Consider the following 15,356-nt stretch of genomic DNA (forward strand, 5'->3'; position numbering starts at 1 on the left):
CCACTACTGCTTGTTATTCCCCAGAAGGCCTGCGGGTGGCGATGCACATATTAATTAAATTTGCAGAGGAACTCAGAAGGACTGGAATAGATGTAGACTGTAGTTTTAGTGCAAACTAAAAACTGATAAATGTTGATAAGAGGTAAAAATGTAAGGAGCACATTTTCCCTCATAAATCTTACTGTTCTACCTGATCTTATCCTGCTTCTTTGTGCTACCATGTGATTACATTATAGTAAGGAAGGGCAACTTGTCCCTTATTAGCAGTCCTGCATCACAGTATCTTCCCAGGGTCTACTGGACGGCCCCTTAACTCCACACAGAGCAGCTTTTGTCTAAGAAATCTGAAACAGTCAGCCAAATTGGAATCACAAGTGTGCATAGTCTGTGGACAGTTTTAGGCTGAATCTCCTCTGCTTCTGTTTTATTCCATACGAATTACAATCTGAGTCTGGGTAAACTAACAACAGTGTTCTGGCACAGTATGGAGAGCTGGCTTGGCTTGCTGCTGCTGTGCACACTAAGTGTGGTGCTTGCCTCTGGAGGGGAGACGAAAAACGATGATGATGACATCGACCTTGTCAGCTTTCTGAGAAGTATCTACTCCGGGCTGCTGGTGAGAGACGAGCCGTTTGTCATCAACACAGACTTTGAGATAAACTCCCTCAAGGAGCTGGGACGCCCAGCAGACCTCTCAATCACAGAACAAACCAAGGATAAACCTGTCAGCTGGGATACAAATGCAGCCTCTGGACCTGTGGTGTTAACCAAAAACGGCCAGATCAAAGGGGTTACAGCGGATAAAGCTCATATATTCTATGGGGTACCATATGCAGACCCGCCTATAGGGGCTTACCGCTGGAAGCCCCCCAGACCTGTGAGTCCTTGGTCTGGAGTTTACGATGCCACCTCTCCGCGGGCAGCCTGCATGCAGGCCTGCAGTGGACCCATTACAGAGGAGTGTCCACGTATGGTAAGAAACGACTTCACACTTATTTGATTTCTGTGATATTTGACTTTAGGTAAAACAACTCTTTGCACTTCTGGTACTTGTGCACAGAATTATTCTAACTAATGATCTGCTGTGAAATTTTAAAAGCTTTTTAAACTGTATTATGGCTGCACCGTAAACCAAAGTGATGATAGCTGACTGAGGTTGGGAGCAGCCATACTTCTGATAGTGTGTTAAGTAATAGAATCTATGAATTTGTTGCACATTATTCAATGAAACTCTCTCATTCAAACGTACTGTGTGTAAACCAAAATAATGATTTTCTCTATGAATCATTTTCGCCATTGTGGCTTACAGTATTAGTTTTTTTCTGCAGTCTTGTTTAGCTGGGGTTGAAGAAATAATGATGCAATGAGTCCAAGTCTTCCAAGTAAACCATATCAACTATTTTGGTTAGAAAAAAATTATTTGGTCGGTAAAATATGGACCATACCTTGCCTATCTTTGAAGAGAGCCAGATATTGTTTGTATCTAAAATAGATCAAATAAAAAATGCACATTAGTCAACAGGTTTTAAACTACTAGCTAGTTTACACAAGGTACGCTAGTTTCTGCTTGTGTTGTCAAAGCTTTTCATGCCAAGCTAAAAAAAAAAAAAAAAATTCTTTTACTTATAATTCTCCCAACTCTAAAAAGCTATTTACAAAATTATATTAGTTTGATATATCAGGAAATCTCTTTCCTATGAGACAAGTAGCCAGCTAAGCTAAACCCTGTCATAGGATTAGCTGATAGGGTTTGGTATTTGTATTTCTGTAAAGCACTTTGAATGTGCTATGTATTAAACTTACCTTGCCTAAGCTAAGTGGCTAACAATAACCAAACCAGCTAATGTTTTGAGAGAAATAAATCTGGGTATTGATTTTCATCATCAAGATAGATGAAAGATTTCTTCTGTGTCCCCAAAAGGTGAGTGAAGACTGTCTCTACCTGAACATCTTTGTCCCTTTGGACGTGGACTTCAGCTCCCCTCTGAAGAGCACGCTGCCTGTCATGGTCTGGATCCACGGTGGAGATTTCATCGCTGGCTCAGCCTCCAAGCCTCTGTATGACGGGCGCTTCATCAGTAATTTCACACACACTGTTGTTGTTAGCCTGGAGTATCGACTTGGTAAGAAAATTTGATATTACACAGCAATGTGTGTGTCTATACTGTAGCTTGAAGACACTGCGACTTTTTTTTTTAACTCTCATTGTGTGTATTTAAGGAGCTATCTTTGTTTACTGCTCCTGGGAGAAAGGAAAGATTAACAGAAGCACTGGAGTTGATTTATTAGAGGTAACAAGCAGGAATTTTTTAAAGGACATTTATCATGTAGCTAAAATAATAATGTGCCTGTTGAAGAGTCCATCTGTGTGTGCATAAAGCTAGATAATGTGCGGGACATTATTTTAAGTGACTGAGCCTGTTGGTAGGAACTCTGCTTTCCTCTGAGACTGAAAACAGGAGCATGGAGGAAATGAATGTCTTGATGGAGCCAATTATGTCTCACTGATCATGTGAATTCGTGCATGGTTTAAGGTGCCTTTGGCTTCCTTGTTTCTGGAAAAGAGCCTCACACCTCAGCTCTAGGAAATTATGGGATCTTGGATCAGCAGGCGGCTCTTCTTTGGGTGCAGCAAAACATTGCAGTGTTTGGAGGTGATCCAGGAAAGGTAAGCAAATACATTCTCGACCAGATTATTCATCAAGAGCAACAATTCCCAGATTAAAAATTAAAAATTAATCAAAATATGAGGTCACTTCTGTTTACATCAAACTTAAGCTAGATTCCAAGAACAGGTATATTAAAAATCTTCTCATTCCACTTTTTAATGCTACGGTACCATTTTTTTAGGTGACAATATTTGGGGAGAGTGCAGGCGCCCAGTCAGTGAGTCTTCACCTGATGATCCAGAGCAGCAAACCTCTGTTTAAACAGGCAGTGCTGCAGAGCCTGCCCTTCTCTATCCCTCTTAAAACAAGGTGAGGATTTCTGATGGAAAGCATCTGCAAAAGTTACAAAATGTTATCTACTTGATGAGCTTTTGAAGACATCGATTGTCTGTTTCTTATTTCCTGTGAATCAGACGGATGTGTTCTCAAGCTCGTCTGTATTCAGAACTCCTGGGACCATCTCCTGCATGCTTACAGTTATAGACAACCTCCACCTGACCTGGTATTCTCTTTTTATCTGCCTCTATCCCCAGACACGATGCCCTGAAGCTTGGGAAGGATTTTGCCAAACAGACCAACTGCTCTGTGAGCGACATCGTCTGCCTGCTATCTCTGTCTCCACAGGCTGTCCTAACCGCCCAGTTGAAAACAAGTAGGGCACCATGAACACCAGCCTACACTCACCAAATTTAGAGCAGCGCTCAGGGCTGCCCACATAGTTACATAAGAAGGAAGATATAGTGCATTTATCTGAAAAGATGATGAAAAACATTATTTTTTCTTGAACCATGACATTTGGGAAAACAGAATCATGAAAACTGGAGAAAATGGTCCTGAAGGGGTAATTAAAGTGATTTTATTGCCTCACTGCACAATATGACTGTAATAAATCTGCAGAGTTGACAGTATTATTGACAGTATTAGAACCACTGACTCATGATTACATCACCAGCTGCAGTTTTTTGTGTGGATTTTGCCCCGAAACTCATAAAAAGGCAGAGAAAAAGATGAAAATAATAACCAGAAGCAGGTTGATTCTGCATCACTATCTTGTTTAGGTTCTCTTTCTTCTCAACATTTCCCCCTCTTCTGTGCTGTGAAAGTCAGACTGAATTTATAATCTGCTGTGATGTTTTTTTGACCACAGGTTCCAAGATTGTGAATCCCTTCAGGTTCCTGGAGGTCTTTGAGACATGGGGTCCACATATCGATGGGGAGCTGATTAAAGAGCAAGCTGTCACTGCTTTCCTGAAGGGACACTGGCAGAAAGAGAAGAAGGTGCTTCTGGGTAAGAGAATAAAAAACAAAAAGAAAAAATGTTTATCTAAATGTATTTTTTTTTTAATATTTAATCAGGTTTGTATATCTGAAAATATCAATAACAACAAAAACAAAACAAAAAAACAAGTTTTTGCAAATCAAACAATGAAAAACATGGGTTTCAGCCACTTAAAAAGGCCATGGTCGTGGGTACACGAGGTATGTTTATGTACACATGGGCCAAATTATTATCGTCCTCACCTCCTTCTCCTCTCCTTGTAAGAAGACATCTGGCCTTGTACCAGTTAGCATTGAAATGCTACAGACTGCTTACAGCTGAGTTCACATGTAAACAAAGCAGCCATGGTTACATGTAGGATCTCCAGACAAACACAGGAGAAAAAGTAGTAAAAATATCACTGAAGCCACAAAAAGTTTGGTGTCCATGACCAACAAATGAGAAATACAAAGTAATGATCCACTCCAAATACAAAGATTAAGAAAAAGAGATAAAAAAAATAACAAGAAATGGACAAAGAAGAGAGAGCTGCTGCAAAAGGCAGCCATAGCCAACAGGGCGGCGCCTCGCCTGATAACAGATCTTTCTGATGGCTCAATAACGTTTTTATCCCCTTCTGAAATCTCCAAACTGCTGTCAATAATTGAACTTTTGTAAGTTTTGCACTGCTTGTTAAAATGCATTATCTCTGTGACTCACACCTAAAATCACACGTAAAAACACTTTATAACCGCCAGGTGTCCTCACCCCAAGTTTCTGCAGAAAACAAGGCGAGTGGTATCTGGAGCTTGTTGATGCAAAATCCCCAAGACGGTGAAAAAGCTGAAGGCAATGTTACAAACTCTGAGTAAAAGGCCTTTTTTGGAAACCAGGCAGCCTAATGAATCCAGGTGAAAGCTGGAGTCTAATTACTTTTTGGTGTTAAACTGCCTGCAGTCATAACAAGAAGTAAACATGCTGAAGAAGAATTAGAGACATTGCGAAAAGGTTGTGTAAACGTGACAAGAAAGCTCCAGGCAAGTTCCACTCTATTTATTAGTACAGACTGAGGCTGTGTTTTCTGTCCCACAGGTACAACCTCAGAGGAGGGAGTGATCTTTGTGTACGGAGTCTTTAACAAGCCGGTGTCTGCAATAGAGAGCACGGTCTACATCACAGCCATCTTTAAACAACACGCTCTGCGAATCCTGCACAAATACCTGCCTCTGTACAGAGATGCTGACCGCAGGAATATGCTCGCTCAGGTAAGAGGAGTTCAATCCCCAGTCAGATTCAGCAATTTTTTTCTCTCCATCAGTATATTTACTGTTTTTTAGCTGAATGGCACTCAAGCAAAAAACTTACTGACGTTAACAAAACAGAGGGTTTACAAACTACTTCTTGGACATAAAACTGGGTTTTGTAAAACATCAACCCAAAAACTCCTCACTTAACTGTCAATCTCAAATAATAAGCCTCATTAGGAAGGGAAACAAGGCTCCAATGACAAGAAAGAGGTGATTTCTTATGTAGCAAAAACAAGTTGTGTTCAGCATATCCACTAGGTAATTGTGCTTCTTCTCTCTGCATTTGTTGCATTAAGTACTGTCTTACTAATGATTTCATGGTCACTTGTTTGCTTGTTTGTATTTCAACAAAACCAGATGTCAGATTTGGAAATAATAGTCCCACCTTAGTGAAGTCGATGAAAAATCAGGGAATGCTGCCTGAGGCTTTCAACACATTTATGAGAGTGCACAAGATGCTGTAAAATGACTGAAATCAGAACACATCAAGGTAAATAGCAGATAACAAAGATTATTAAGATAAAGAATTAAATTTACGTGTATCTGTAAGCATGCTGATGTTAGCTAGCATGGTCGTTAACTCCAAATCCTCTTTAACCAATCAGCTTAATTCAAGTGGCAACCTCTGGTCTTAAAGGTCCCCTAAAATGCTCCTATCCTGCAGTTTGAAATGGATCATTGATGCCATGTAACCATGACTACCAAGCTCCGAGTGCACAATGTTTAGAAAACAGCGAAGCTCATTTACCGTAACATTACAGCCTAAAACAACAGGCTAACCCCAGCTACAGTTAGCATCCTGAAGCTAACACAGAGACAAGGGGACACTGAGGAAAAGCTCTCACATCTGCTCCACAGCACACAGCATTTAAAATACTCACATTTCCAGGGTCCAAGGTTTATTGGCGGATGGTTGGTAATGCGCCTGGATTCAGGACCAGTCTATTCTCTAGCCCTCTGTTGTACTGTCCAAAGTTGGAAAAGCAGTCGGCCGTGAAGTAACTAGCACACACATGCATAGTTTTACTGAGTGTAGCTGGCACATTTCCTTGATAAACGAACTTAAGCCACTTAGTCTTGTCTTCTTCCGAGATGGGAAGCTTGTGCATGATAGAACTATGTGGCTGTTTACAGCCAAAATCAGAGCAGTGATGGCTCTTCAACCTCAGCATTCTCTTCCCCGCTGCTGGAGAGATTTCTCTCCAGCAGCGGGGAGAGGAGTAGGTGGGGAGTGGGTTTGGGGGTATCTGCTCCGGTGGACCAATCAGGTCAGACTTGCTCCTGATTGGTCAAAAAAGGGAATCGCTGACGTCGGCAAATCCCCAAAATCCAAACATCTCATTTTAGGTTAGGATTTTACATTCACAAGCACTACTAAGTACAGGTTTTGTCATTAATTGGGCTGAGAGGAAAGCCAAAGACCCACAAATTTTAATAAAAGACTTAATAAAGTGATTTTTGCATAATATGGGACCTTTAAAAAAATATATATGGCAAGGACCATCAAAGGCATCAAAACACAGTGTCAGATACTAGTCTATGGGGCAATCTCACTGTCTCCCTGGAGTATTTAGGATCCAGTTATTGTTAACAGAGCAGAAAGAAGTCTGTGGACAACCTTGTACACACATTCACACACACAAACACACCCACACCTCCTGATTTTCTTCATAAAGGGAATTTTTCCACAGGACTGAGGAGGAAGGCAGCACAGATATCGACCTTTGCACATCCTCAGTGTTGTTGAAACAGAGCCAATTGTTTTTCTACACTTAGTTTACTTGAAGACCAAACTTCCCCTCAAACTCTTTCTGTAAAACTCTCTTTTCTTTGGGCATCTGATTTGCCATGCACATGTTTGAACTGAAAAGGAAGAGTGAAAGACTTAAATACTGAGTAACTGCAGAAAATTATGATGAAAAATATTTTAAAAGGCTAAAAGGCTAATTATCAGATGTCACTGGAGTGCCTGTAATTCCTCCACTGCTGAAAACTCTCATTAAATCTTCAGAGGTGAATATTTAAGAGAGAGCACTTCAGTTTTTAAAAGTCAAAGTTGGTAAAGTGACCTACTCATTATCAGTACAGTGTGCATAATTAATATTCTTCCATCTGATGTTGCTTTGTCTTTTCTTCACAAGCTGTTTCATGGCTTTCAGGAAACTGTCAGCCTTTTTAGGCATGTTGTGCTCAGTAATTGACCACAGAGTTTTAGAATCCTTCACCTCGTGTTTTAAGGACTTTCTTCTCTTTCATACTATTTCAACCAAAAGAGGACTCACTGCTTTATGCACCCAAACACACACTCACACATCAATAACCGCCCATTCAGTGGCTTAGTGAGGCAAGCAGCCATGCACGGATCAATGTCCCACCCAGTCAGAGCTCAGCATGAAGTGAGGACCCAGCAGTGTTTGTGCTCCCCTCCGCCTTCTTAGCGACTCACAAGCTGACAGGAGTTGCAAACAGTTCTTTGATTCTTTTTGAAGGAAATAAACAGTTTTTCAGAGCAGTCAAAGCACACCCCATATAAACTTCACTATCAATCAGCAGGTTTTAAATACATTAATGTTGCTTCCTCTTTCAAACAGATGCAGTCATTCACCTACAGAGGGAGCTACAACTCCAGCTTACCATTTTTATCTGACTCCAACACAACCCACAGTTTTTCATTTTTCCTCCATCATTTCTTTTTGTGAAGCGTTTGGTCTGACTGGAGTTGGGGAGCTTGCCTGTTTTTTTCTTTTTTAAATCTTGCAAGAACAAGCCAGGGAAAGTGAGCAGGTTTCTTCTACGATGGTGGAACTTTGTGCCTGCCTGTTAGACTGCACTTGTCAATTTAACTGCTCTTATTCATTCTGTGCTATGTCTGGTCACGGCAGGCTGCTTTTTTGTTTGCTATTGAGGGAAAAAAACATTAAGATATATCCCAAGATATTTTACAGTTCCTGTCGGGAAGGAAAGTGTGTATTTTATGGGGTTTTCCAGCTTTGAACTTGGGTAGTTAAGGAAGACTTATTTTGCAAGCTTGTTGTGGGACAATTTGGCCAGTTCATGAACACATCAGTTTTTGTCATGCAGGCTAGCTTCGCTTCTCCGAACTCTAATTCTCTTTCCTAAAGACTAGTTCATTCTCTGTAAAACCATTAGTCACCATATGTCAAAGCCCAGTTCTAAGGCGAAATCCTAATACAGTGAGACGTACACATACTCTAAAATGAAACTATGCGTTGAAATGGCACAGACCACAAGCCCAATGAATGGTTAGAATAGAATAGAATAGAAAATACTTTATTTATCCCTGAGGAGAAATTCAGGAGTCACAGCAGCAGTCAAGAAAACAAAAGTAAGAAAGTGTATAGAAAGTGCAAAAAGTTCCTTAAGAAAATAGATGCTGACAGCTTGTCCATCATTGTCCAGTTCCACCTCCACAGGGTCCAGGACTGAGCTTCTTCAGCAGTCTGTTCAGTCTCTGTCTCCTGGATCCTGTCTGCTCACAGCAGGTGAAGTTCTTCCAATGTGCCGTTGGTGTCTGGTGTTAACTCCATTAGCCATGTCAGTGAATAGAATGATGCTATTCTGCCTTCTGATATTCCCTCTGTTGCTTGGTTAGCACGGCTAGCTCGTCCATCTTATTGGAGATAGATCTTACGTTTCCAATAACGATGGATGGAAGGACAGGTCGATGTCCCCACTTCTAAGCTCACACCTGAGAATCAGCACAACGTCCGCACCCCCTTCCCCTCATCTTGTGGGGAAACATCAGGCCTTACACCAGTTGGCATTGACATGCTACAGGCTGCTAACAGCTGATTTCACATATAAACAATGCAGCCATGGATACATGTAGGATCTCCAGACATATCACCGAAGACAAAACCAGTTTGGTGTCCATGACCAATCAATGAGTCATACATTGATCCACTCTAAACGCAATGTTTTTTTAAGCTTAATATAATTAGCTTTTATTTTTAATCAGGAGATCTGTGCCAACACGCTGCAGCAGCTAGATACTAGTTAGCTTTAAGAAGCATCTTCGATATTCAAACCCCATGCCCACAAAGTACCACAGCAATGATTTGAAGATTCATACTTAGCCAGAGTTCCATCTGAGTTCATCTCTTCTTGAAGCCACAGTTTGATCCGTTAATCCCAATCCCATTGTGTTTCAGTCTTACTGTTGAGCTCAAGCTGCGAGTTTGTGGTGTTGGAGGTGGAACAGTTCATGATGCCACAAAAAAGAAGAAGCCTTCAGCAGTTCCTGTTTTTTTTTTCTCAGGATTGTTGATGCAGTGTGCGAAGTGACGGCCTCAGAGAGCTGCAGGGGGTCAGGAGGTGACACTCCTGGACATATTTAGTATTCAGTCACAGTTCATGGAGCAGCAGGGAGACAGTGGAGTCACAACAGTAGCTTCACCTAACACACACACACACACACACACACACACACACAAACACACACACACTAAAGCATGCACACACACAACTACCTCCTGCATCTCTTTATAAAGGGCATTTCTCCAGAGGACTGAGGGTTCAGCACAAATGTCAAACAGTCCGTCAGAGAGAAGCCTGATGTGGAGAGCTCAGTGTCCAGCCTTTTGTCACAGTTACAGATCTGTGGTGTGATTTTATTTTTTACTCTGCTACACAAAGCCTGTGTCTTGATATGCAGCGATAGAAGTGATCCTGGCTGTGGGGTCAAAACAGGTTCATGTATCTCCCAGAAATCTATAAACAGACTTCTCAGGAACTGAAACAAACACGTTACATAAATAAGGCACTACGTGGCTTTCTTTTGGAGTGGGGAGCCTTTTAGTTTGGTGTTGACTTTGGTGTCACCTTTGAGCAAATTGGTCTCTGATGATTCTGTCCTTTACAATCTGAATAATTCCGCCCTTTACAAAATATCTCATTCTGCTTTCTTTTAACATTCAGAGTATTACTCACTTTGCCTAAATTAGCATAAACACAGTGTGCTTAATTTTATATTGCCTACATGGGGACTATTACTGATAATATGTTAAAATTTTGATGTAGTTTTGCAGCTGTGTGCAGAAAGGTTATAAATGTTTGTACAGTTGGAGGAAACCCAAATTTATTTTAATTTTTATTAATTTATATTAAAACTTATTTGTGTATCTGATTTTTTTTATACTCTTCTTTTTAACTTGAGTTTTGATTAGTGGAGCAAATGGTGAAGTGCTTTAGACTTTTTTTTATATGTTTTATTAGTTTTATTCGGACTGTTTTGATGAAGTTTTTTGTTTTGTTATTTGAGGCCAAACCTGTGTGATTTAAATCCTGCAGCTGACAATGAGCAGATCTGCACACATTAAGTGCTGTGTTATCAGGTAATAACATCAGGAGGATCAGACCCTACCTAGCACAACAGGCCACACAGCTTCTGGTACAGTTTTATCATGCATCGACTACTGCAACTCCCTCCTCCTGCATTTAAACCTCTGCAGATGATCCAGAATGCAGCAGCACATCTGGTCTTTAACCTGCCCAAAACAGCACATGTCACCCAGCTGTTACTCTCTCTTCACTGACTTTCAGAGGCAGCTCCAATCAAATTCAAAGCTCTTCTTCTCGCTTACAAAACATTGACAAGAATGGCTCCTTCCCACCTGGGATCCCTCTTCCAGGTCTACACTCCTTTTCACCCACTACGCTCTGCTTGTAAAAAACGCCTGCTGCTCTCAGCCCAGCACGGCTCCAAATCTCTAGCCAGACTCTTCTACTCTGTTGAGCCCAAGTGTTAGAATGAATTACTAACTCTATACTATCCGCAGAGTCCCTTTCTACTTTTAAGAGATGTTTGAAGACTCATCTGTTCAGGGAACACTTAAGCACTTAATCTGACCCTTCTCCTCTTCGTCCTTAGAGGTAGAATGAGTCAGAGGGTCTCAGACCCAGCTCCTAGGGAATTTTCAGCTCTAATTACTGAATTTTTTGAAGGGTGGAGTATATTGTTGCAGCAATTGATTGTGGTTAGCCAGCTAGATTATTCTACGTTATTAAAAAGAAACATATCCTGCACTTAATGGCAGCACCTGCAGTCAAATAACTTATAGCACTAGGTTTTCCCTTCCGTCTCCTTGACGTCACCCGTCTGTTTCTGAAACAGAAAATGAAGGCAAGGGCTTTGTATACAGCTTTAGGGCGCCTGTCGGTCATGTGAGCTGAGCTGTGCCCCTGATTGGGCGAGCTCCCGTTCTTAATATCCTCTGAACTGCCGAGTTAGAAAAAATTCACCCCCTGTACAGTGTGTGCTGATAGTAAAAATGCGACTCAGACAGGAGACGTTTTTTGAACCAGGCTGTAAATAAGTTAATTTTGCTTTAAAAACCAGCTTTTTTTGGCTTGGTGTTCATGTGACTTCCGGTACTTCTGGAGTCAGCCTCAAACGTGCACTCGAGAAACAGCAGATTTTAGCACTTGCGCATTGTCTTATATTCTTAGACCAGAGGTTGCCGCTTGGTTGTACGTCGCTTTAGACAAAAGCATCTGCTAAATGAAACTGTACAACTGTACAACTGTTATCACAAAGTGTCCATCAGAGTCTTTATGTTAGCACAGTGAGAAATGGGAAAGATAAGAAGCTGAGGAAAAGGGGATAGAACACCAAACAACATTTTTTTTGTTGTGGATAAGTGGGTGAAAACAAGAGGAAAGGATGTCAGAATGACATAGAGAGCAGATAATGAGTTTAGTAACAGATCCTTTACTTGAAAAGATGAAGCATGTTACATAACTTTATCTCTACCCGCTTGTATGTGTGCGTTAGCCATGACAAGCCTGTTTATCAGCCTCCTTTCCCAATGAAACATGTTTGTTTGTGTGTGTGTGTGTGTGTGTGTGTGTGTGTGTGTGTGTGTGTGTGTGTGTGTGTGTGTGTGTGTGTGTGTGTGTGTGTGTGTGTGTCCGTCCGTCCATACAAGTGAGTGCACGCGTGTGTCCATCACCTGCCTCCAGTCAATCTGTTTGTGTTCAGGTGTCAGATGTGCAGCTGTGTGGGCGCAGGTTATGTGCTGCTGAAAAAGACACACTGGTTTCCAGGTAACAAGCAGAAGAAGATGTTAGAGCCTCATTTTTCTTTTTCCCTCTTTTTAGCTAAAAGGGAGCAGTAGTTATAAGCCGCTCTGCCCCGGCCTGCCTCTTTGTAGATATCACGCTAATTAGGTTTTATTCATTTTCTTTTCTTAACAAACAAAACACACACAAACGCAAAACAAGTGAGCACTGAAAAGCTAAGTCCTTCAAAAACAGCTTCTTTTTGCTTTGTTTTTCAGGTTTTCTTTTGCAAAAAATGTTTGGGGTTTTGCTTAACATTGGACCAAGAGCCTGCGGAAAATTCCCAGGTCAAGCTGAATAAACAAAAATCAACTCTTTACCTTCTGTTTCTGCTTCTTTCTCATCTCCAGATTGTTACAGACTACGTCTTCTTGTGTCCATCCAGGAGGTCAGCGCGTGCAGGTACAGCAACGGGCAGCGAAGTGTGGATGTACGTGTTTGACCACGTGGCATCAGACCATCACGTGTGGTCAGGTCTAACTTTCTGCTACCAGCACGTCTGCCACGGCGCAGAGCTGCCTTTTCTTTTCCACTCTGCATCCGTGGCCAACTTCACCCTATCACTTCCTGAGAAGCTGATGTCCAATCGGATGCTGTGTTACTGGGGAGCTTTTGCGCACAGCGGTGATCCTTCTTCTCGAGCCCAGCAGACAACCTTCTGCAGGGAACAGCGTCTTCCTGCTTGGCCGCGTTACTCTGACACCAGTGGCTGGCTTGTGATGAACTTTACGGTTCGTTCACATGCACAAGTGGGAACCAGGAACCATGTGTGTGACTTCTGGGACCAGCTGGGAATATACTAGTGATGGAAAAGGATGGGAGGCAGGGTGTTGGGTTGCTATGCATCAAAGTGACATCTTACATGCTGTTATATTCTGAGAATCTAAATGAAACCTACTCATCATCATATATTAAAACAGTATCCAATTTAATGCGCCCATCTGCTGCAACCATTACTGAAGGTGCGGGGTTAAATGATACAAAACACTAGTCTACAAAAGAATATACTTTTACCTTCCAGCAATTCAATAAAAGCAAGAAAAGAACTAAAAAAAATGATTTCGCTCTGAATTATTCCTTAAAAAAAAACAGATCTCAACTTTTTCTTGAGTACTCAAGCTGAAATAGTGTCCACTCAGTTATGCTGTATGGAGAAAGAACAGCAATACTCACCTCTCATCTTTCACTGTAAGTGTTTCTGCTCAGGAAAAGAGGTTCTCAGCTGTAGTTTTACCCGTAGACATCATGTTTATTTCAAAGATGCCCTCGTCTGAGTCATGGAGCCAGTTTGTTTCCCTTGGATTTCTTGTTGAAGTTTGCCATGCTGTGCATGCCAACTGTCCCTCTTTTTTTATTACACACAAAGAAACCTCATCATTCCCTGAGTAGGAGAGATTTTTTTCCAACTGAATGCAAATATACACACAAACACACAGAGTTTGTTTTACCATCTGAGAGCTTAACAGATGCTACTGACATCTGTGGATGTGAATCGTAACGTGTTGGTCCAACACTTTGGCCCAGAATTAAATAGCTCAACATTTACAGAGCAAATTACGTCCATTGTACGCTATTTCTCCTGGTATTTAAAGAAAAAAGAAAAAAAAAACAATTAAAACTTTGAAAAAACGTCACTTCTGTTGCTCTGAGAAGGTTGCAAGTGCCACCCATCCATGGTTAGTGTGGCTCTCACAGCTTTGTTGGAAAGCTGATAGTGTTGAAGTATGGCTGTGATGAGATGTTATACTTTGGCTTCAGTGTGTTGACTATCCTTTGTAATTCTTCATTCTCATCTTATGGTGAGCTCTTCCACTGCATCTTCTCCCAAATGTAACTTTATATTTAAATGACATGGACAAAAAGCCCAGTGTTTGGTCCTGAATTAACATTTCCATACATCAGCTGTATGTTTGATCTTCTCCTTTATCTCTGTTTTCTCCTTATAGATGGTGCATGGTCAATGGCAACAGGTCAGCTCCAATTTAACATAAGAGAGGTTATGCATGTGATGTCACAGCAAACGTAAGTCACTGCAGTTACACCCCCTGAGTGGCAGAAAGAGGGAGATGAGTGGCTTAAATATCATCAGAACTCTAAACAACATCTAAAAATGGGGAAGAGCTGTTGTGCGATTGATTGAACGAACATGTTTAAAAAGCAATCAGAGCTATCTTTTGACAGGATACTGAAAGACTAAGAAAAGAGAAACTGATGGACCGCTGAAATTGTCAGAAACAATTCAGGCAACAATAGCTGGATTAGTAGTTCCCATTTTGTGTGAGTTAACGTTAATTCACGCTGTATGTTTGGGTTAAATCAGTCCTTAAATAACCAAATCTCTAAATGTAAACACTTTTTTTTCAGCTATACTTTTTATTACCAAAACATTTTTGTCTTTGTGTGATGAAAGTTTGGATTGGTAAACTAACTTAAACTGGGGCTAACCCAGTTTTATAAATAAGGGGGAACTCCAGCACAAGCAGTTGTAGCTGTGCTGTATAGAGTATTTGACATTAACTATACTTAAATACTGTCTCTGAAAGACTATACATATGTTGATAATACGGTCTATGTTACATACCAAAAGTACAAATAGATAATACGCGTAGTCACTTGGGTCAATCCACTGAATACTATAAATTGAATCATGTAGAGGCTTTTGTAGCTTTCAGGTTTTGCATTTTGTTTTTTCCTGGTGTTGAAATTAGGCACAAATAAATGTCAGGATATGATTTCTGGCCACATGTCGATGTTCCTGGACCCCTGGTTCTTTGGTAGTTTTAATAAATCAATGTCGCGTCCTAGTATCCTTGATTTCTTGTCATATTCCACATTTTTCCAGGTCTCGCTGTGTTTACTGCCATTCTCCGCAATGCTAAGTGAGGTTTGTTTTGCCACTCAGTCCAACTGAAGTGGGCATGTCCCAGAGGGGAAGTGATATAAACGCATACCCTATATACACTTGGACTTACTAAATCTAAGCAGAAAACCTAGTTGGACTTGAAACAGGTAGTCCCTATAACATACCCATCATACTGCCCA

The 15,356-nt window shown here is 41.1% G+C and overlaps 1 protein-coding gene across 1 annotated transcript; it reads left to right on the forward strand.

Moving 5' to 3' along the window:
* The first annotated feature begins 391 nt into the window (after positions 1-391).
* LOC141810765 (cAMP-regulated D2 protein) lies at positions 392-14,049 on the forward strand. Its single transcript, XM_074698569.1, has 8 exons — positions 392-973; positions 1,922-2,123; positions 2,535-2,668; positions 2,851-2,978; positions 3,203-3,321; positions 3,817-3,957; positions 5,020-5,192; positions 12,665-14,049. The coding sequence occupies exons 1-8, from the start codon at positions 485-487 to the stop codon at positions 13,115-13,117; spliced, it is 1,839 nt and encodes a 612-aa protein (XP_074554670.1). The 5' UTR covers positions 392-484; the 3' UTR covers positions 13,118-14,049.
* The last annotated feature ends 1,307 nt before the right edge of the window (positions 14,050-15,356 follow it).

Source organism: Halichoeres trimaculatus, unplaced genomic scaffold (genome assembly GCF_033239565.1).
Source record: "Halichoeres trimaculatus isolate MK-OKI-2021-1 unplaced genomic scaffold, fHalTri1.1 fHalTri1_scaffold_21, whole genome shotgun sequence".
In the NCBI taxonomy this organism is placed as follows: Eukaryota; Metazoa; Chordata; class Actinopteri; order Labriformes; family Labridae; genus Halichoeres; species Halichoeres trimaculatus.